The following is a 21,725-nucleotide window of genomic DNA, read 5'->3' on the forward strand; positions in this document are numbered from 1 at the left end:
GTTGAGATGCTGTTTGTTTGAACTAAAAGATAGAACAGAAAAATGGCTAACTCAAAGCATCGCAGCCTGGATGGATCACATAAATTCCCTCTATACAATGGGTTTGGGCTAACTACACATGTACCTATGGAGATATCTTACCTGAGGGCCCTTTATGGTGTAATGCGAATTTCCACAGCCGTAACACTACATACATATACACGTATATTTATAAACATATACATATACATATAATATTATATATCGATTTTCATATATATATATATATATATATATATATATATATATATATATATATATATATATATATATATATATATATATATATATATATATATATATATATATATTTATCTGCATATGTACATATATTTATATACATATACATATATATACACATATATATATATATATATATATATATATATATATATATATATATATATATATACACACATATATATATATATATATATATATATATATATATATATATATATATATATATATATATATATATATATGTGTAGCCCTCGGACTAACTAACTAACGTTAGCCCTCTCGGACTAACGCCGGGAACTAGTCACGGGTGGGCCTTTCGGCCTCACCACGATCGTGCCAATCGGCCCCCCGCGTGGGATAGGGTTGCTCGCCAAATTCGACCTACCTAAGTACCCACACGGAGGGTAGACCGGGCGATCGCACCTCGCCGCAGGTCGACTTCGGACACGGGCCACTTTAAGCGACCCGTTCCGTACTATCGGGATAACCGAGCGGTGTTATCGTGGGCCTCGACGGTTCGATTAATTATTGGGCGTATTTAGCCCACTACCAACCCTTTACGTGAAGTAAGATGGAGATTCAATTAGAGAAAAGACGAAGCGAAACGGGAGAAACAGTTCAACATAGAGCACATTTATTTCGCGATGGCACACGGATAGCACACATATACAATTATACACCAAAAGCAAATGTAAAAGAAGAAGAAACACACAATAATGCACAAAAAGCAAATGTAAAAGTGAAACACAATGCAGATCTACCACCGACTACCGAGCACACGGCAACACTTAAACAGTTTTACTGCACAGACGGCGCCGACAACACATATACTCAAAGCAAAAGAAAAAGGGACCACCCTCCACGATGAGGGGGGCAGACGGGCCTGGGGCCGAGACCGCGTCGAGCCCACCCGTCTGGTGATGATCCGCAAAATGGCGGTGGCGCCCCGACTCCGCGGGCCTCGCGGACAGTGTCTGGCAATGGGGTGGGAACGGGGCCCCCTTCTCGCACTATCTCAGTGCGGGGGGAAACAGGAGGGGGTTGTTGATGCTCGGGGGGGATGAGGATATCTCGCTGGCTCGGGTCCCACGACGAGCGTCTCCACCGCGACCTCGGTCGCGTTATCGGCCTCCCCTCTCTGCAGCTCACCGACTCCGACACGAGCGCCCCCTCGACTGCCTTCGCCGCCGCCACCTCTCCAACTCTCCACACCTCCGTCCAACTGCTTTCTCCGACTCTTCTCTTCACTGACTTCCCAACTCAACTCTACTGCCGGCGAGCGAACGCGGCCCTTTATAGCCCCCGTGGCTTCGCTCCTTCACCTTCGACCCTTTACCTCTGGCTGGCTCCCCATTGGACAGAGGAAAAGTGGGCGTGAATGCTTTTTGATCCATGAATCTGCATATAGCGATATTACTCCGACGCACCTGGAGGCGGGGCCAAATCGCCCCATGCTCGCTGATAGGACGGAACAGAAGTGGGCGTGAGTCGTTTTTGATCCGATTTCTTCGGAAAGGCTGGTGTTTCTGCACCCGCTGTTCGGTGCGCGCCCTGCACGAGTCCAGTATCGGTGCCCACAAGCGGCGCGGGAATGACGGTGATGCGATGGTTGCGAGAGCGAGATGTGACGGCAAGGGTCGTGGCTGTTGTTGTGAAGCGGCGTTGCGGTTGGTGGTTGTTGTGTGATGGCTGTTGAGACGTGGTTGGTGGTGATAGTAATGGCGGCTGGTCCAAAATAAAGATAGTAAAAGAAAAACGGCTATCTAAAAGGGTCGCAGCCCGCATGAATGACATTTATTCCCTCTAAACAACGGGTTTGGGCCTAACTACACATATACTTACAGAGATATCTCACCTACGGGACCTGAATGGTGGTTTGCGAATTTCGTCAACCACAACACCACCCCCTCCCCTTTTTACAGACTCGTCCCGAGTCGTCAAATTTTCGTGTGCCATCATGTGTAGTTTTCCCCTAGTACATTTTACCTACGGATCCCTGAGTGTGACATTCATGGTATTCGTGTCCCCAAAATAAATAACCTGAGGGCTGAGTAACTACCTAAACAAACTCACTCACACGGACGACTTAAATAAAATTGCCGGCGCTAAGACAGACATTCCGGGAGCGCACTCATATGTACAGTACATCTTAACCTTAACTTACAAATTTTACACTAAACCATGGCCCAGGATCAAAGAACTCTGCAAAAAGAAAGCAGTTAGCAGGGAGCCAGGCTGCTCGCATGCAGTCTCTGGCTCAAAAAATGCAGGTGACAGGGAACGTGGCCGGCTGCTCACACGCAGTCCAAGGCCTTCCCTTTTGAACTGAACGCAGTGAACCACAACGGTGCATGGGCTGCACAAACGCAGTCTCCGTGCCAGCTCAAGTGGCACACGCAATGAACACAACGAATGGATGGATGAACACAAACACGGTGCACGGGCCGCCACTGCAGGCCCGTGTTGTAGCTGCCAACAGGGCAGTTCTTGCAGCTTGCAAACTGTTGCTTTCTGATCCTGGCGCACATGGCAATGAACAGGGGGGGCAAAGCAAAAATTGAACGGGGCTGGTGAACAGGGGCAGTGGGCATGGCATGGCAAAGGTAGCAGGCAAACACAGCCCGCAGAAGAAGGCCGCTGCAGGCAAACACAGCCGGCAGACGAACTGGCCGACACAGGCCTTGAAGAAAAACAGCCAGCCGGCAGATGAAGTGAGCCGGCACAGGCCTTGCAGCAACACAGCCAGCAGATGAAGTGGCCGGCACAGGCCTTGAAGCAAAACACGGCCAGCCGATGGCACAGGCCTTTCAGAAAACAGCTGCAGACGATCCGGCCGGTACAGGCCTTGCAGCACAGCAGCTGCAGCCGATCCAGCCGGCACAGGCCTTGCAGCAAAACAACAGCTGCCGATGAAGCTGGCCAGCCTTCGCCGTTCAGTGGAGGTTGGTGGAGGGAGTGCGGTGGTGCTGGCCACTCGGAAGGCGGGCTCGGACCTACCCTACGGTCTCCCTCCCAACCTATCGCCTTTGCCTGTCACTGTCCATACCCACTCCCTTAATTTTTCCAAACCCCAATTTAGCCCCAACTTATTTTTTTATTTTTACTTCCCCACTATAAATCGTCCCCTAACCCCCTTTATCGTCTTTGTTCGGCTAACCTATCCTGTCACCGAGCCTACTCCCAACCCCGACGTTCCCTTCCCGGAGGGGAATAAGGACGAGCTAGCGTCCTTTGTCGAGGCCCAACGAAGCCTCAGAATGGCCTCCCCAGACTTCAGCGATCTATAACACAAATTGGGTCCAGCGGCCCACAACGAGAGTGAGGGGATGGATGGTGCGGAGGGGTACACTTCCTATCTACCCTAACCATTTAACTGTTAAACTACCCCGGGGCTTTCAACAAGCGCCTCTCGCTTAAACTATTGGTTCTATAAACCCAGATTCCCGTCGCCTGCGTTGGTGTCCTCACAATTTCGGGCCTCGCCCCCCAATTTTCTCTCCGTGCCCTCACACGGTCTCATGGCTGGGACACGTGGCTCCCTTTGGCAGGCACGACCCTCTGCCGAATCTCCCGCTATGGCACCCCCCGGGCACTACACTGCCTCCGAGCCTACCAGCTCCCTAAACACCAGGGAGTGCCCCCCCATGGCACCTCCCCTGAAACGCACACGTGGCAGGCTGGCTTCCCGGGCCCCGTTCCGAGGGTCACCCGTGCCCACAACACTGCCCACGCGGCTAATGGCGCCCCGGGCCTCCGCACCAAGCAGACGCACCCGTGCCCACTACGCTATCCCGGCCCCCCATGGGCCCTTGGCCTACCGCGGCCGACTAGCCTGGTGCCCGGGGTACCCACTCAGCGATACTCACCTTTCGCAGCCACGCTCCCAGCCCGTCAACAGGGCTCCTGCACCCCTCCAAATGGGTTTCGAGCCTACACTCCCACCAACAGCAAAACGACCTCCATTTTTGTTAATTTGACTAACCCAGCTAACTCACTCTACACTGACCCCGGGGTCCCTTGGGCGGGAGTCACTCCTCCCCCCAATCACTCATCGCACCATGCATTCGCCATTCGCTCCACTCACACAGACCCGCTGGCCTCACTCACTCACCAAGCACATGCTTCCACTTCACTCACCAACTCTTCAACACACTCACCGCTGAACTCTGCCATCCTTCTATCTGCATCCCCTAACTCGTGCTCCCACGTTGTCCCTTAAACTACAGCACGTTCCTTTTAACACTACGTAGCTAAACTACGTCAACTCGACACATCCACAAGTCTGTCACTGTCTCCAAATAATCCCATTAATCAATTTCCCAACCTAAATCTGGCAACTAATCCCTCTAACTAATCCATTCCACGGGCCCCATGAGGACTTACCCCTGCCCCATGGAGCCGGTCTAGCTAAGCTAACCCTTCCCCCTAACCAGTTTCCATCCTGTGCCCTGGTAAGGGGGTCTTCCACCCCTTGCCCAGGAATCCTGTGCAACCGAAAGTGAGGCTTGCTTTTTTTTTTCTTTTTTTTTTTCACATGCGCAGCACCAGCGCGGCAACTCACAGCTCGCGCACTTTGCACCTGCCCGTGACGTCATGCAGCTGCACGTGTACCTCGTCCCTCCTTGGACGGTACCATCCGGCAGGGATACCCCTCCTGCCGGATTCCAACCCTGCGTGCAGCCATGACGTCACCGTGCGCATAAAAAAACACAAGCCCCACGTCTCGAGGGGTTCCCCACGCGAACACATGTGCTTTGCCCGTTGGAGCTTAACACACACGATCGCGTGGAGAACCCGTCCGGTCCAAATCCAAAATCCTGCCTAAACTTTGTCCGTCCGCGGGATCGGCAAATCCACCGCTGGCGTTTCCGGACCGGGACTTCACTCTCGCAAGCGAGCACGTGGGGGCCTCGTGCGTTGCACAGCACGGACCTCGTGCTCACTGCTGGGTGAACCCGGCACGGTCCCCGAAACAGCTACAGCCGCAACTCGGCTTCCTTTCTTCTGTCGCCTTCGTCGTCGCCATTCAACCCACGCACACCTGCGTGTTATAACGCTAACACACCTCACCATTAAACTCACACCGGGAGACGTGGCTGCATGCTCACACATGCCCACCGCCATCTCCCTCACATACTGCTCTCTCACACACACGGTCTCCCTTGCACTCGGCCGTTCACTTACGCATGCCATTTCCCTTGCACACGTGGCTCCACTCACTCGCGGCCTTTCACTCACTCGTGCCATTTCCCTCACACAAACCATACCACTCACACACGTGGGGGCACTCGCCCGCGGTGCCTCACTCATACTGGCCGTTTCACTCACACACACGGCGACACTCACACACGGTGCCTCATCCACACACGGCATGCTGGGAAGCACACACTCCGGCACACTCGCCACCACACCACTCACACGTGGTGCTCCATTCATACTGGCCGTTTCACTCACACACACGGCCTCTTCCACTTGCGGTGCCCCTTTTACACAAGGCGTGCTGGGAAGCACGTACTCCGGCACAATCGCCACCACACCACTCACACACGGGGTCGCTTCCACACACGGGGACGCACTCACACCTTGCACCACACACACAGGGACAACCACACTGGGGATTCGTGTCCCCACAAGAATCTCCGGGGCCTCTATACCCCCCAAGCTTTCCGTGCACCCGTCCGCAGCACTCGTCCCCTCAACCTCGCAAAGCACGACTGAACTCACCTGGTCGTGACTCGCCTCAAGGGGGCATACTCCCTCCCCTCGTTCCTGGAGGAGGCCATCCAGCTGCTCGCACCGGGCCTCCACCCAGTCCGCGAGCTCACCCCCATTATCCTCCACTACCTCCGTGTGTGTGTGTGCGTCACTTACCCCGTCTTCATCGTGTCGTCTTCCCTCTATCGTTCCCATCTCCCGGGTCTCTGCCAACTCAGTCGCCCCTTCACCCTTTATCTCCCTTGTCTCAACTATTATTTCCGTCTCTTCCCTTGTTATCTCCCTCGTGCACGTCTCCGTCACCCGAATTAGTTTGTTCCTCTCGGTTACCGTCACTTTTTCAGTCACGACCCTCGCCCAACACGTCCCCCGAATTATTTTTTTCTTACCCGCCTCCACCGCGGGCCCGACAGCCGTTGCACTCCCTCCCAGCTCGTTCGCTCCCACACGTGGAGTCGCCATTTTGAGCTCCCCGGTTACTGCCTTCATGCCCGCCTGCAGGCTTCGGCCCATGTTCCGCATCTCACCCCGCAGCTCTTTCATTTCTTCCTTCATGTTTGTTTCCATCTTTTCGTTCATGCTTTTTATTTCGTTCATTGGTTGTGTATTCGCATCCATTTTTTCGTTCATTTGTTGTGTATTCGCATCCATTTTTTCGTTCATTTGTTGTGTATTCGCATCCATCCTTTCGTTCATTTGTTGTGTATTCGCATCCATTCTCGCTGTCATTGCCGCCAGCATGGCGCATAGCTGGGCCATGTCGGGTGCGCTTGGGTGAGCCGTTTCGGCAAGGATCGGGGGGGGGGGGGTTGGTGGAGAGGGGGAGGGGAGGTGTCATACACCGCGGCCGCCGCCGCACCTATTTCGGGCTCTGGGTTCAGTTGGGGGAGTTCGTGTTCCTGCACAACCAACATTTCCTGCACGGGGTTTTCATCCTGGACCATGGATTCTACACATTCTACATCCATTTCTAATACCCCCAGCTCCCGCTCGCCTTGAGACGCCATCTTATTTCTCGTAAAGGGTTAATTTAGCTCGCTCGTAATTTGGAGGGAATCGGGGGTCGCTCCTCTCACCCCTGGACCGATTCCCGTGAATTTAGTTGGAGACAGGAGAGCCCGTTTTCCCGTTCTCCGATATCAGTGCCGCGAGGAGGGCGATGAGTTTATATCCCACTCCTGACACCAGTGTTGCGGATTCGCGCCCGCCGGCGTGTAGACGGCCACGTAACTCGAATCGCGGCACGTCGCCCACCGGACGGACAATCCCGTCGTGACCCTCTCGGACTAACGCCGGGAACTAGTCACGGGTGGGCCTTTCGGCCTCACCACGATCGTGCCAATCGGCCCCCCACGTGGGATAGGGTTGCTCGCCAAATTTGACCTACCTAAGTACCCACACGGAGGGTAGACCGGGCGATCGCACCTCGCCGCAGGTCGACTTCAGACACGGGACACCTTAAGCGACCCGTTCCGTACTATCGGGATAACCGAGCGGTGTTATCGTCGGCCTCGACGGTTCGATTAATTATTGGGCGTATTTAGCCCACTACCAACCCTTTACGTGAAGTAAGATGGAGATTCAATTAGAGAAAAGACGAAGCGAAACGGGAGAAACAGTTCAACATAGAGCACATTTATTTCGCGATGGCACACGGATAGCACACATATACAATTATACACCAAAAGCAAATGTAAAAGAAGAAGAAACACACAATAATGCACAAAAAGCAAATGTAAAAGTGAAACACAATGCAGATCTACCACCGACTACCGAGCACACGGCAACACTTAAACAGTTTTACTTCACAGACGGCGCCGACAACACATATACTCAAAGCAAAAGAAAAAGGGACCACCCTCCACGATGAGGGGGGCAGACGGGCCTGGGGCCGAGACCGCGTCGAGCCTACCCGTCTGGTGATGAGCCGCAAAATGGCGGTGGCGCCCCGACTCCGCGGGCCTCGCGGACAGTGTCTGGCAATGGGGTGGGAACGGGGCCCCCTTCTCACACTATCTCAGCGAGGGGGGAAACAGGAGGGGGTTGTTGATGCTCGGGGGGGATGAGGATATCTCGCTGGCTCGGGTCCCGCGCCGAGCGTCTCCACCGCGACCTCGGTCGCGTTATCGGCCTCCCCTCTCCGCAGCTCCCCGACTCCGACACGAGCGCCCCCTCGACTGCCTTCGCCGCCGCCACCTCTCCAACTCTCCACAGCTCCGTCCAACTGCTTTCTCCGACTCTTCTCTTCACTGACTTCCCAACTCAACTCTACTACCGGCGAGCGAACGCGGCCCTTTATAGCCCCCGTGGCTTCGCTCCTTCACCTTCGACCCTTTACCTCTGCCTGGCTCCCCATTGGACAGAGGAAAAGTGGGCGTGAATGCTTTTTGATCCATGAATCTGCATATAGCGATATTACTCCGACGCACCTGGAGGCGGGGCCAAATCGCCCCATGCTCGCTGATAGGACGGAACAGAAGTGGGCGTGAGTCGTTTTTGATCCGATTTCTTCGGAAAGGCTGGTGTTTCTGCACCCGCTGTTCGGTGCGCGCCCTGCACGAGTCCAGTATCGGTGCCCACAAGCGGCGCGGGAATGACGGTGATGCGATGGTTGCGAGAGCGAGATGTGACGGCAAGGGTCGTGGCTGTTGTTGTGAAGCGGCGTTGCGGTTGGTGGTTGTTGTGTGATGGCTGTTGAGACGTGGTTGGTGGTGGTAGTAATGGCGGCTGGTCCAAAATAAAGATAGTAAAAGAAAAACGGCTATCTAAAAGGGTCGCAGCCCGCATGAATGACATTTATTCCCTCTAAACAACGGGTTTGGGCCTAACTACACATATACTTACAGAGATATCTCACCTAAGGGACCTGAATGGTGGTTTGCGAATTTCGTCAACCACAACAATACTGTTGCGGTTGTGGAAATTCACAGAACATCATTCAGGTTCCCCAAAGATCAGTTATTTCGATAAGTATGTGTTTCAGGTTAGAACCCCCCACCGATGTGTGAAAGGGATTGTTCGTGTGCCGGGCTGCGAATCTTTGAAGTAGCCGTTATTCTTTCTCAGTCTTATATTTCGAAACATCGACGAGAACGCCATCATCTCCGACAGCAGGCAACGCCACCTCCGTACCAACCGTCAGTATGGGACGCCACCACTGCACCACCACCATTGTGCCCGAACAGCATAGCATGAGCTGATTACCATAATCGGATCAAAAGAGGGCTTCCCCGACACCAACCATTGACGTCGAGAATGGGGTTTCCCGCGAGGCGTTCGAGGGGTGAAGGTTCGGAGGTGAACAGTGGGCAGAGCCCCGGCCTCGGGTGAGGGTTCAGGGAGCGGACGCCTGGCGCTATGAAAGGGGCAAGTCTTGAGTCAGTCAGAGATGATTCCCGGAGAGAGAAGGAGAGACGGCAATGGCAGAGGAGCCAGTCTGCAGTCTGCAATGATCATCCCAGGAGCCGGCATCTCCAGGCAAGGTGCCAGCAGTGACGGCGAGTTTGGTGGTCCGGGCTGACGGTGGTCAGACAGGCGTCGCTGAGGTGGTGAACGGGTCCATAAGAGCATCAACTTGGGAAGAGCAAAAGACCCGTTCACTCCCCCGAAAGCGTCGCCGGCTAGGCCCGCCAAAAGGGGCCGCGATGAAGCCGGGCCATCAAGGGAGACCAAGCTGCTTGCCAAGCTGCTCAAGCCGCTCAAGTGACTGGCACGTTTGCGATGTGAGGACCGAACAGAGACACCAGGGGTCACCGACCCGAAGACCTTCGAGTCGTCACAAGGGGCGGTAAGGTAACCTGCGCGGCCTCTTGTGAGCCCTCGGTCATCCAGGCTCCGAGTACAAATAAAGGCTCACGAGCCCTGTTCTTTTCTGTGTTTTGTGTGAAAGTCTGTGGCGCCTTGTCTTTTTATAAGTGGAACTGATATAAGTATGTGCCTGTATATAAACGAGTAGACATCGGTTGTAGGCTTTGCTCGTGTCTTATCTCTTTCCCCCCATTGATTGCCTGTGCATAAATAAATACCCATTTGTTAAATGTACTCAGCTAGTCATGTCCATTTCTGCCATTGACGGTGTGTCGTGCGTGTGAGGGATTAGCTGGCAGTTGGGCCATGGTAACGGGATAAATCGGGCCGACGGAACTTGACGATTAAAACCACTCGGCATCGCACATGGAACGGGCTCGCTAAGCAGCTCGTTTCCGTACGAGTTCCGTCGAGGTATAAATTCTCGGTATTTCTGTCTGCATGGATAATTAGGTATATCGAGATTCGGCGATTAACCCTGTACCGCGCGGACAGAATATTGGCAGTTTATGGTGCGTTATGGCACCCCGAGCCTGAGTTCCTGAGTTGTCCCGAAGCTACGACTGCGATTCCGGGCAATCGAGCCGAGGAGACTCCACTGCTCCATCTGGTGGTCGTGCTCGTGGCGACGCGCCGGCGAAAACTATAACAATACATATATACATTTTATACATTATATATATACTAGCGATACACGTGCACATGCGCGGGATAGCAGTACAACATAGCTGGTAGCAGACGACAGACCATACACGGCGAATGACAAAAATACACATTGTGCAAAATGCAAGTGGTACTATGGAACGCCAAGACTTCCCAAACATTGTCGGCATGTCCGCTAAGTGCCACAGCAACTTCATAGGGATCGTGTGACGGCGAGCCAAGTTTTTCGTGTGCAAGCTTGGTATTATAATCGAGATATTATATATATATATATATATATATATATATATATATGTATATATAGATATATATATATATAGATATATATATATATACACATGTATACATTATATATATATATACATTCAGCGTATATATAAATATATATATATATATATATATATATATATATATATATATATATATATATATATATATATATATATATATATATATATATACATGATTTATATATATATACTGTACATAAAAATACATATATACAAGTCTGAAGACGCCGATGGTTCACGAGCGGTATTTGACGATGTAGATTGTTTCAGAAGTCAAGGATGAGACAATGTGATAATGTTTGACCAAGTTATAAAAATGATCAACATGATGTGGTACGAGTGACAGGTGTTTTAGCTGTAAAATGTCGAAAACCCGGATTTGTTCAACAACTTAAAAAATTTGACCTTTGCATAACCTTTAAAGGTCACAAAACAATGTTGTGGACATTAAAATAAGGAAACAGGATACGTGCTATAGCTTATTGGAGTTAGTTCGTCAAAGAAGGTCAAAAACCCGGTTCGATTCCCACAACTTTGAAAATTTGACCTTTGCGAACTTTAAAGGTCAAAGGTCAAGGATTATGACCTTTGGTGCAAAACTTCCTCTGGAACATTCCAGAAACAATATAACGTCATATAGGCTTTATGGCATTTCGCTCTCCTCGGATTATCCATACTTTGATGAAATCAGCGTAAAAACAAACTTGAAGAGGGTGCCACGGGCAAGGTTTTCGAGATAGAGCAAAATGGTTTCAAGACTTTAGGTGGGGAATGACCTCAAGATTATGCATAAAAAATATTGTCATCCAAGCTCTCAAATTTTGGGCGGTCGTATGATTTTTATGTCAAAATTCGAAATTTTCTAAGTTCGTGACCTTGACCTTCTGACCTTGGGACTAAAATGAAAAATCGAGCTCCGTAGGGCTATGCAGGTGCCATTGGGCTAACCAAATACTGAAACCCCTGCCAGATTCAACAACACCCTCGGAGAAGATGGATTTTTATGTCAAAATCGCAATTTTCTAAGTTCGTGACCTTGTGACCTTGACCTTGGGACGAAAATGAAAAATCGAGCTCCGTGGGGCTATGCAGGTGCAATTGGGCTAACCAAATACCGAAACCCCTGCCAGATTCGACAAACCCCTCTGAGAAGAAATTTTTTTATCTCAAAATCGCAATTTTCTAAGTTCGTGATCTTGTGACCTTGAGCTTGGGATGAAAATGAAAAATTGAGCTCAGTGGGGCTATGTAGGTGCCATTGGGCTAACCAAATACCGAAACCCCTGTCAGATTCGACAAACCCCCTCGGAGAAGATGCAAATTGAAATCAGCACCCCCCTAAAAACACGTTTTTTGGGCGTGGCTCCGCCCATAATGGGCGCACCACGCCCATTTTCAGGAAATCACAACTAGATCATGATATAAACCTCCCACCAAAATTTCATCAGGATCGGATCAAAACCCACGGTGCTATGCTCAGGACAGACAGACAGACAGACAGACAGACAGACAGACAGACAGACAGACAGACAGACAGACAGACACAACAATAACGAATATAGTGGTCACTTATATTTTTCGTGAAAATATTTTTTCGTGAACCAATATATATCGCATTATTGGTGGGTGAATACTTTTGCATGCCACTGTAGATATTTATGAATGACCAAAAAAAACAAAATAATTCTCAGTCATCTCAGACTCCGGAACTTGAATGTGAATCATATTGAGATATTGGAGTTTGTTGGGAAATTCAGTATTTTCACATTTTTGAACGAGAAGGGCACTCGGTGGAGTGCAAACCTCCGCCCCATAATGCCTGATCCACGAGAACATATCGGTCCCAATACATTTTTGAGATATCGTGAGATATCGTTTTTGAGCCCCATCTCTCAATCGTGAAGAATCACAATAAAAATCCTCATAGTCGGATCCGGATCCGGATCTTCACCTAAATCGAATCAATTCGTCGTGGTCACACTCCCAATCTGTCCAACAAGTTTCGTCCGAATCCGTCCACAATTTTTGAGACATCCTGTACACAATCAGACAGAAAGGGGTGAAAACATAACCTCCTTCACCTTCGGTGACGGAGAAAAAAGGTGTAGAAAATCGATGAGAATTGACTTCAGGCAAGGGTTCATGATTCAGTGATAATGTAACCACTCACTTGTAACTGGTTTGCAGATGCAAAACTTCACGTGTGGTTATAACACCTCCTCCCCCTTTTTCTGTTACTCAGAAACAGAAGACAAGTCTGCATTTAGCAGCTGAAAATAATTTGCCAATCATGGCCAGGTTTCTCTTGAAGAAGGGCTGTAACATGGGTATCGTTGATGATGTAAGTATTGAAAAGCAGCATTTTTTAATGTCCTTGTTTGAGTTGTGTTGAAACCAAAGCACAACGATAACAGTCGTTATACTGTTTAACTTTGTTTTTGTATACAGTCGACACTCATGGAAGAGCGATAACACTGAACGGATCAGGACGCAACAGAACAAAAGGAACGGTACAGAAAGAGGGAAACACCATCAGCAAGGTTGAAGGATAATGTGGAAGTTCGTTGCACAGGTGAGAAAAAAAGAGGAATGAATGAGTGGAGGTGACAGCTGCACAGTGATTCTGGATTTTGGGAGTTTCACCAGAAAGGGATTGATGGTGGACTGCGTGTGCCCTGCAGAAACCTGGGAGGGGGGAGGAAGGACTGTGTATGACAGAGGGTGCTCAGTAACTGGCTGACTTTGGACGCCAACTTAGAAATGTGGCTTCTGTAAGAAAGATCACAGCTGATGGTGAGACCCAGGAGTTTGAATGACTCGACTTCCTCGAGGATTGTTCAGAAAGTAGCTTGGAGGGCTTGCAGATGGTCCTTTCAAAGAAAGATTTATCAGCAATGAAAGACATATTCCAAGTGTTTGACCAGCTTGTGATTTTGTCAAGGTCTGAAGAGGGAAGAAGAGGCTACTGCCTGCCTGTCTGAAGGATGAGAGATGCTTTGGCAGAGGGTGGAATCATCAGCAAATGGATAGAGGATTTTTCCAGAGAGTCAGAGATCATTTTTGAAGATCAAGAATAGGACTGGGCCTAGAACACTGCCTTGTGGGACTCCAGCCTTAACAGGGAGAGGAGACGAAAGGATTCTGTTGAGACCTACACATTGGCTGCGAGTGTAGAAGTCAGTAAGCTACGTGTGGAGGTGGCCTTGGTTACTTGTGAGTTTAAGTTACCTTTGAGTTCACGTCTTGCCTCTTGGTGTCTTTATCCTCCCCCCCCCCCTGAAACTCATAGATTATCGCAGTAAGACAATATCGACATAGATTATTATCGATGTATGTGATTTTTGTGTTGTTTGTGTGCACCTCAATGCGAAATTAAGTTTGGTTTCTGCAACGAAACCAAAACTGCACACAGTCACTTTAGAAAAGTTTTTTTTTCTTCTCCATTTGATGTTTGTACGGTTTGGGATGAGAGCGGGAGGTGTGATGCAACATCAGGAGCTCTTTAGTTGCATGCTGATTGACAATATTTAAGTGTTGTGAAATCTTATCTTTTGATTAAAAATTTATCCTTTTATCATGTGGGTGGAAAATAAAAAGAGCTTAATCGAGTGTGTTTATTTACAGGGTACATGCGGTTGTAGCAAGAAACAATTTTTAGGACTTGTGTGCATACTCGTGAAGGTTTTGCAATGTTTTTTTGTTTTTTTTTAATAATCTGCAGTTTATAAACCAAAACCTATTACAACATCTGTGAGCATGTCTTGAAAAGTGCGTCTTATTCTTTCTTTCGTTTTTTTGTGAAACCAGAGGGGACAGACGGCATTGCACATCACCGCCGAGTTGGGATTTATCGACGTCGCAGACTTGCTTATCGTTGCTGGAAGTGATTTGAAAGTGCAAGATAAGGTAAAGTAGCATGTTGGGAGTGAAGGCCAAATACATCATGATAGAGAACTTGCAAGAATAAAGATGTTTAAAGGAAAAAGAAACAAAAGGTCTTGCACAGCTGTCATCGCACCTGCTTTTGGCTTTCTTTTTTTTGTCTTCTTATGAATGTATTTGTTTTCCATGTTTGCAGCATCATGTTAATTCAATATGGTGACTAAATAAAAATAATTATCCTACATGACATCCTGCATCACAGCAATCATAATGCAAATGAAACACATGTCGAAAGACAAAGATATATGGTTCGGAAAAATCTTTATCCAGAAACTGATGAACGCAATGCTTAAAAAAAAAAAAATTTTTAACGTGACGTGCCTTGTAATTCAGCTTGGATTATTTTCTTTTTCCTTCACTTCAGTTTGTTCGTAGCCAATTCGGTGAATAAGATGAAGCGTTTTGATAAGTCCCGTAAGTATAGGAATACCCTGAGCTACCATTTATTAATTGCAGCAAAACAAGAACCCACTGCAAGTGGCAGTTCGTGCTGACCAGGTGCACATGGTGGACATGCTGATCAAAGCTCAGCTTTACCTCACCTGGAAAGAGGTAAGGTTCTATTATGTTTTCATACTGCAGGTAGTGCCAATTGCTTTTCAGAGCTTATGGTGTCTGCTTTTTAGAAATGTGCCATAGAGTGGAACTGGAGTCTCGAACACCAACACATTTGCCCTCATTGTTTGTAGATGCGCTTTTTTGGGAAAATGCCATTGAACTTCTGTAAAACGTCATGTCACTTTTATTTTAAACTTGATGGTAGATTATACATGGTGGGGGAGAAACAGGAGATTAAAAAAACTGATTTCCGCAATGCCAACATGATCGCAACTTGTCGCTGGTCTGCACACATACCGCAAGTAAAACTTATTACAACCACAAATTAATCGATCGCTATCAGATGATAATGGCATAATAATAATATTACAAAATAACAATATTAATCATAACAATATTAACCTCTGCCATGTAATGCCTGATCTACAAGAACATATCAGGCCCAATGCAGTTTTGAAATATCATGCTATACAGTACTATATCATTTCTGTCCCCATCTCTCAATGGTGAAGAATCACTTAAAAAAAATTAAATAATTCTCACATTCGGATCTAGATTTGGATCTTCATGAAAATCGAATCAATTCGTCCTTGTGACACACCCAACCTGTCCACCAAGTTTCATCCGAATCCATCCAAACTTTTTGCAATATCCTGCACACAAACAATTACAAACAGACAGAGAAGAGTGAAAACATAACCTCCTTCACCTAGAGTGGCGGGGGTAACAATTATAAGAATCATAATAACATGGTCGAGCCTCAAGCATCATCGGCTAAGCAAGTGTTAAAATGTATCACGAAGGTGAAAATGACTTTGAATGCAAATTTAACTCAATTGTACACATGCACATACACAAGAAAATAAAGCAACAAGCAAGAGACAAGTCACGTGCTCACGTTGCCGAAGCGAACTTCCAGAAAGTAGACCGAGATGGTACAACATCTAACACCTTGGTAATTCGGAGCAGATCTTTGGGATAGCCAGCTGTCACCAGTCTCACTTCAGATAGGATGGCACTCAACCAATCAATCGAAACCCTGCCCTTTTCTCGAGAAAGAAGCTCCAGGGTGTTTCCAAAGTCTCGTTACTATCTTAATGATTTATTTTGAAAAACGTATCCAAGATTCAAAATTAACGATCACCCATCATAAAAAAGAGACGGGAGATTTTTTTACACTTTTATTTACAATGATACAACAGCGTGGATTATGGTATCATCATCTTCAAACTAAAAGTGTCCATTGATGTCATAAGAGCTCATGGCAACCCAATGCCATGCATTTCACACTGTGCAGAGGTTTTTGGAAAACATAACATCAGGACTTCCCCGAAAGCAGTTGTTTTGGCTGTTGGTGGAAGTAGGCTTCATCAGAAAAACCACACCTGGTCAATCTAGTTCTCATCTATCTCCATCATCTCAATGAACCACTGACACATGGTTACTTGAGCTACCTCATCAGTGTCGGTGAGAGTGAGAGTGAGAGTGAGAGTGAGAGAGTTTGATCTGCAATTTGTATGGATAAAGTTTCATGTCCTGCTTCAGGATCTGAAAGACAGTAGCGTGCGAAAGACCAAGCTCTTGTGAGCGTCGACGAGATGATCTCCTTGGACTTTGAGTGACGAATTGTCTCACCACCTCAATGTTCTCTTCTGAACGTGCAGTCTTCTTTATCCCTGATTTCTTAAGATTGTATCCTGTGTAGGAGTGGAGACCTGTCCAGGATTGTGCCAAATAGCTAAGGAGACTGCTTAAGCAGCACCAACGCTCTGCACAGAGTATGGTCCCAATCTCCTCCTCCTCCTCCTCTTAAGATTGTGAACAGTGCCTTCTCATTGGAACTTCTTGACATTATGAAGAATACAGTTCTTGCTGGGTGGGTCTCTCAGATTGAAATGTTTGCAATAAAACCGCCGACTCTTGATCACATACTTCGTCTCAAGGTGCCATTCCATCATAAACAGAGAAGTCATATTGAATTCGAATATATTTGCATCAGCTTTCACCAAGATGCTTCACACTCTTTGTGAAATCAACAAATCAATATACTTCAAAGTTTGAAGAACCACATTTAATAGCATCAACATTTCCTGTCCATGCACAAAATGATAATTTATTCCATTGAAAAGTTTTCCAAGATTGCTTCCTTGGTTTACCAACCATGACACTCCCTGCTCTGTTGTTACCTCTGCCACTGAAGGTGAAGGAGGTTATGTTTTCACCCCTTTCTGTCTGTCTGCATACAGGATATCTCAAAAAGTTGTGGACGGATTCAGACAAAAATAAATAAATAAACCAATGTCACCCGCAGGGTGACCCGTATCTTGCCAAAAGGTGACCACGTGTGACTTCTTAAGGTCACACTGAGGTGAACAGAGCTGCTATCCACCAGGAGCGACTCCTTGAGGAATATCTGCCAACGAGAGATTCCGATGAGAATCGTTCTACAGAGTAACCATGAAAAACATGCGTTTGCCTCATAACGTCACCAAATGACGTCATAATGTCTCAAGCTTGACATATCTAGAAAGCACTCATCGAGCTGTTCAATTTGAGGAACTACACGATATGGTTCCTAAAACTTGAAAATTTGACCTTGGGGTCAAATATGTTTGACCTCGGGGTCAAATATGTTTGACCTCAGGCGCTTATCATGAAGGTCAAAGTCAATCGCCACCAAAAATTAATCAGCTGAGCGCCAGACCATGAACTATATTCCCATGAAGTTTGAAGACGATCCGATCAAAATTACTCAAAAAATAAGGGTTTCGTCGACTCCCCTGATTTGCAACAAAGTGACCTTGACCTTTGACCTTCAAAATTTTATGTGCTGAAAGGGACCTCTATTTGCCTCTGATATGTGAAGTTACAAAAATTTCCAATGATAACTGTGCTCTGCAGAATTTTTTATACGTGATTACAGACAAAAAATAAAAATAAAAAAAAACATACAAGCTGACTAACATATCTTGCAAAAACTTCGTTTTGGCAAGATAAAAACTTGATGGACAGGTTGGGTGTGAGACAAGGACGAATTGATTCGATTTTGGCGAAGATCGGAATTTGGATCTGGATATGAGAATTATTTAAATTTTAAATTAAATTGAGAGATAGGGCCAAAAACGATGCATTGCAAGATATTTCGAAAATGTATTTGGACCGATATGTTCTCGTAAATCAGGCAGTGCATGGCGGAAGTGTGCACTCTTCCGAGAGCCCATCTAGCTGGACACTTTGACCTTGCAGGGCTGCAACTGGATTGTGGCAAAACTTGTTTGCGTGTCATAATATGATGTTGGCATGCACTAAAGACAGCATGTTGGCTGTATTTTATTCCGTTGATAGAATGGTAATGACTTACTTTCGTTGAAACGGTAATTGTTCAGTTCCTTGCATAGTCCTGTAATAATCGCTGAATTGGATGAATTTTTTTTTTTAACCCGACAGATGACAGAGGCAGAGTACCATCCGCCCCGGCATCTCAGCTTCAAGCCGGATCACTCAGCAGAGACCCAGCACTTGCGGAACCTGCTCTGGGAGCTGGCAAATTCACGGCTGTCACAGACCGATTGGCACCGGCTTGCTCTACACTTTGGTTTCACAGAGAAGCATATTGAAGCCATCGAGTGCCAATGGATCGGTAAGCCAACGAAAGTTCAGTCACATGGAATTGCTTAAACTTTGTTGGACATTAGCAGCAATATTGATAACAAATTGCACTAGATATTTCTAAAAAAAAAAAAAAAACGTATTTATATAACATGTCGCACTTTTTGCCAATGCATACAATGTGCTGGAGAAGAAGATCTGGCAGCTTAGAAGGGAAGATCTGGCAGGGATGCAGATTTGAGTATCTCGGTGGAATAGTGACCGAGGATGGTAATTCAGAGGCAGAGGTGTGCAGGAGGATACAGGTGGGTGCATGTGCATGGAGGAAAGTGGAGGGACTCGTGGCAGACAGAAAAATATCAAGGAAATTCACCATGAAACCTACCTTTCCCTTTGCTTTACTTGTCTTTTTGCTTAAATAATTGTAATGACTGAGTGGTATTCTAAGATGTTTGTTCGTTTTCAAGCCATGGCGATAGGTGACAGTGGTCTTTATTCTTTTTTTTTTCAGTGATGGTCCTTTTTTCGGCCTTGGAGGAACAGGCCGTATTTGCTAGATTTAAATGCATAACAATTTTTTTTTGTATTTTGCATGACATCGCATTGTTTCTCCTTTTCTGTGTAATCCGTTTTAATTTATGAAATTATTAAATTTCATTGTAAGAGCTTGGAGCGGTGTTCTCTTCTACTGTATATAAAAGTGAATGATAAGTTGTTTGTTTGCGATGCTACTCCACTGAGCTTCCAAGGTTAATCAGGCCAAAACTTTACATAATCGTTTTTTCTACCATGACACACCTTACTCGGGGTTTTAAATGTCATTTTCTCACAATTCATAACTTATAAACGCACGAGCCCACACCTGTCCCCATCTCCAAGGGTAGATCCATATACAAAATGCTTTATAAAAAGCCCAAATTTGTTTGGATTTCAACCCGAACTCTGACCTAATTGATGAGATGGTGAGCTCTGATTGTCAAAGAAGGTGTCAGATTTTTTTAATTTAAATTAAGCTTTTCTTTTCTTTTTTAAGACATTACAACGATTGATAAGTTCGGTGAAGGTGTCATGTGACCTATCAAATCACAAATTATTCAAAAAACAAAAATAGCACAAACAACCTGTACATAGATTTAAAGGTAATTTTACTGCTCATCTTACGACATTACTCTCAAGGGTAAAAGAAGAGTTTGTAGGAAAAAAAAACAAAAGGTTACCATCTTGGCTACCTTCTCCTAATATACACCCTGCAAAAATTCCTTTGTGGGAGGGAGGGGTGGGAGGGGGCAGTAAAAAAATAAATTAGGAAATTGAAAAAGTTTGATTTTTGTTAAACATATTATATTATCACATGCAAGTAATATCCACTTACCACAAAGAAAATATGCAGGAAACATTTTGTGGATTTTTATGCAGTAAATAATAATGAATTATTGAAGTAACCAACACTAGTTACATCAATGTGAATTACAAGAAACCACAATAAAAGTTGCAAATTCATGAATATGTGAAATTCGTTTTCATCAGCTTCATTGGCATTTCATATGCAGCCTGTGGCTGCATCATCCTTGGGAGAGGGGCTGTACCACTGATTCAGTGGCCCCTGTTCCCAGTAAGCTGGTACTCATTTTACTGACCTCGAAAGGATGACAGGCTGAGTCAACCCACTTGGTGTTATTTTACGGGTTTGACAGAGGCTTAAAAACTCAAGAACCTCAGATCTTAAGCCAGTTACCAGCTTCATAAGCTTGGTCCCTTTCTTGGAAGTCTGAGTGGGTTCAGAGTGGCACCAAGGAAGCAACTTTCAACAGAACAGCGTGTGAAGATCCAACTATGCGAGAAGAAAGGAACACTATGAAGAACATTGCAGAAAAGCTGAAGATTTCCTCCAGTGGTGCGAGGTACACTTTACAACGCCCAAAAGAAACTCACTCGGTGCAAGACAAGAAATGACCAGGAAGACCCAGAAGTACCTCTCCAAGACAAGACAACCACTTGAAGTTGCTCAGCTTAAGCATTAAAAGGAAATCAAGTCAGCAGCTGAAATTAAATGAGAGCAGGTCTGAACATTAACACCTCGTGCACAGAAGGTTTATTGCAGCAGGTCACCCTGGCAGACTTACAGCAAAGAAACCACAGAAAAAGGTGAAAAGACTGAAAATTTTAAGGTAACACCAAGATTGGGTGACTGAACAATGGAATCAGGTACTCTGGTCTGATGAATCAAAGTTTGAACTTTTTGGATTGAAGAAATGCCAGGTCATATGCTGAAGACTTGGAGAATGCAGATAATTCACTGTATTCTCTCTGTTGGTGGTCAGTGGGTTGGTGGTCATCCCTGATGGTCAGGTGGGCAATGTTATATGCTGAGATAAAAAGCTATCTTGCAGTGCTTCAATGAATTCCTGGATCGGGTGGTCAGGTGAAGCGTTCACATGCCAGCAGCTCCAATCTATAACTGGGTAGTTGTAGTCCCCGGTGATAACTATATGAGGCTCCGACCAAGCACCAATGCCTCTTAGTCCAGGACCTGAAAAAATTAAATCGTTCAACACTCCCTACAGAAAAGGTTTGACTTGACAGAGTGGTAGAATAGACCCTCTAGAACACCTCCAGGTAGTATGTGGTTTCAAATTGTGGTATCATTAAAATTCTACAGGCCATTATACATACCAAGGGTACTTACCAAGAGGGTCACTGTGGGCTAGCAAAATTAAGGTGAGGGGTAACGTAAAAATGAATATCTTTGTCGAGACTCAACCAATTTTCAATATTGAGGTATCATTGGCTTCATATTATAATTCTTTCAGAATATGTACAGAAATGTCGATATTCATTCAACTGTACAACCATAAGAGG

At 46.5% G+C, this 21,725-nt stretch overlaps 1 protein-coding gene across 6 annotated transcripts in view; it reads left to right on the forward strand.

The window, feature by feature from the left end:
• LOC147015119 (uncharacterized) overlaps positions 1–21,725 on the forward strand; it is an 81,566-nt gene that overhangs the window by 48,340 nt on the left and 11,501 nt on the right. For 4 of the 6 annotated variants that reach the window (XM_085849566.1, XM_085849569.1, XM_085849571.1 and 1 more), the window contains 4 exons: positions 13,000–13,098; positions 14,565–14,663; positions 15,156–15,251; positions 18,705–18,897. In XM_085849566.1, coding sequence (XP_085705692.1) covers positions 13,000–13,098; positions 14,565–14,663; positions 15,156–15,251; positions 18,705–18,897 — 487 coding nt within the window. The other 2 variants (XM_085849567.1, XM_085849570.1) reach the window with 2 other exon arrangements.

Source organism: Eptatretus burgeri, chromosome 12 (genome assembly GCF_056783735.1).
Source record: "Eptatretus burgeri isolate ZD-2024b chromosome 12, Ebu_testis_v1, whole genome shotgun sequence".
Taxonomy (NCBI): Eukaryota; Metazoa; Chordata; class Myxini; order Myxiniformes; family Myxinidae; genus Eptatretus; species Eptatretus burgeri.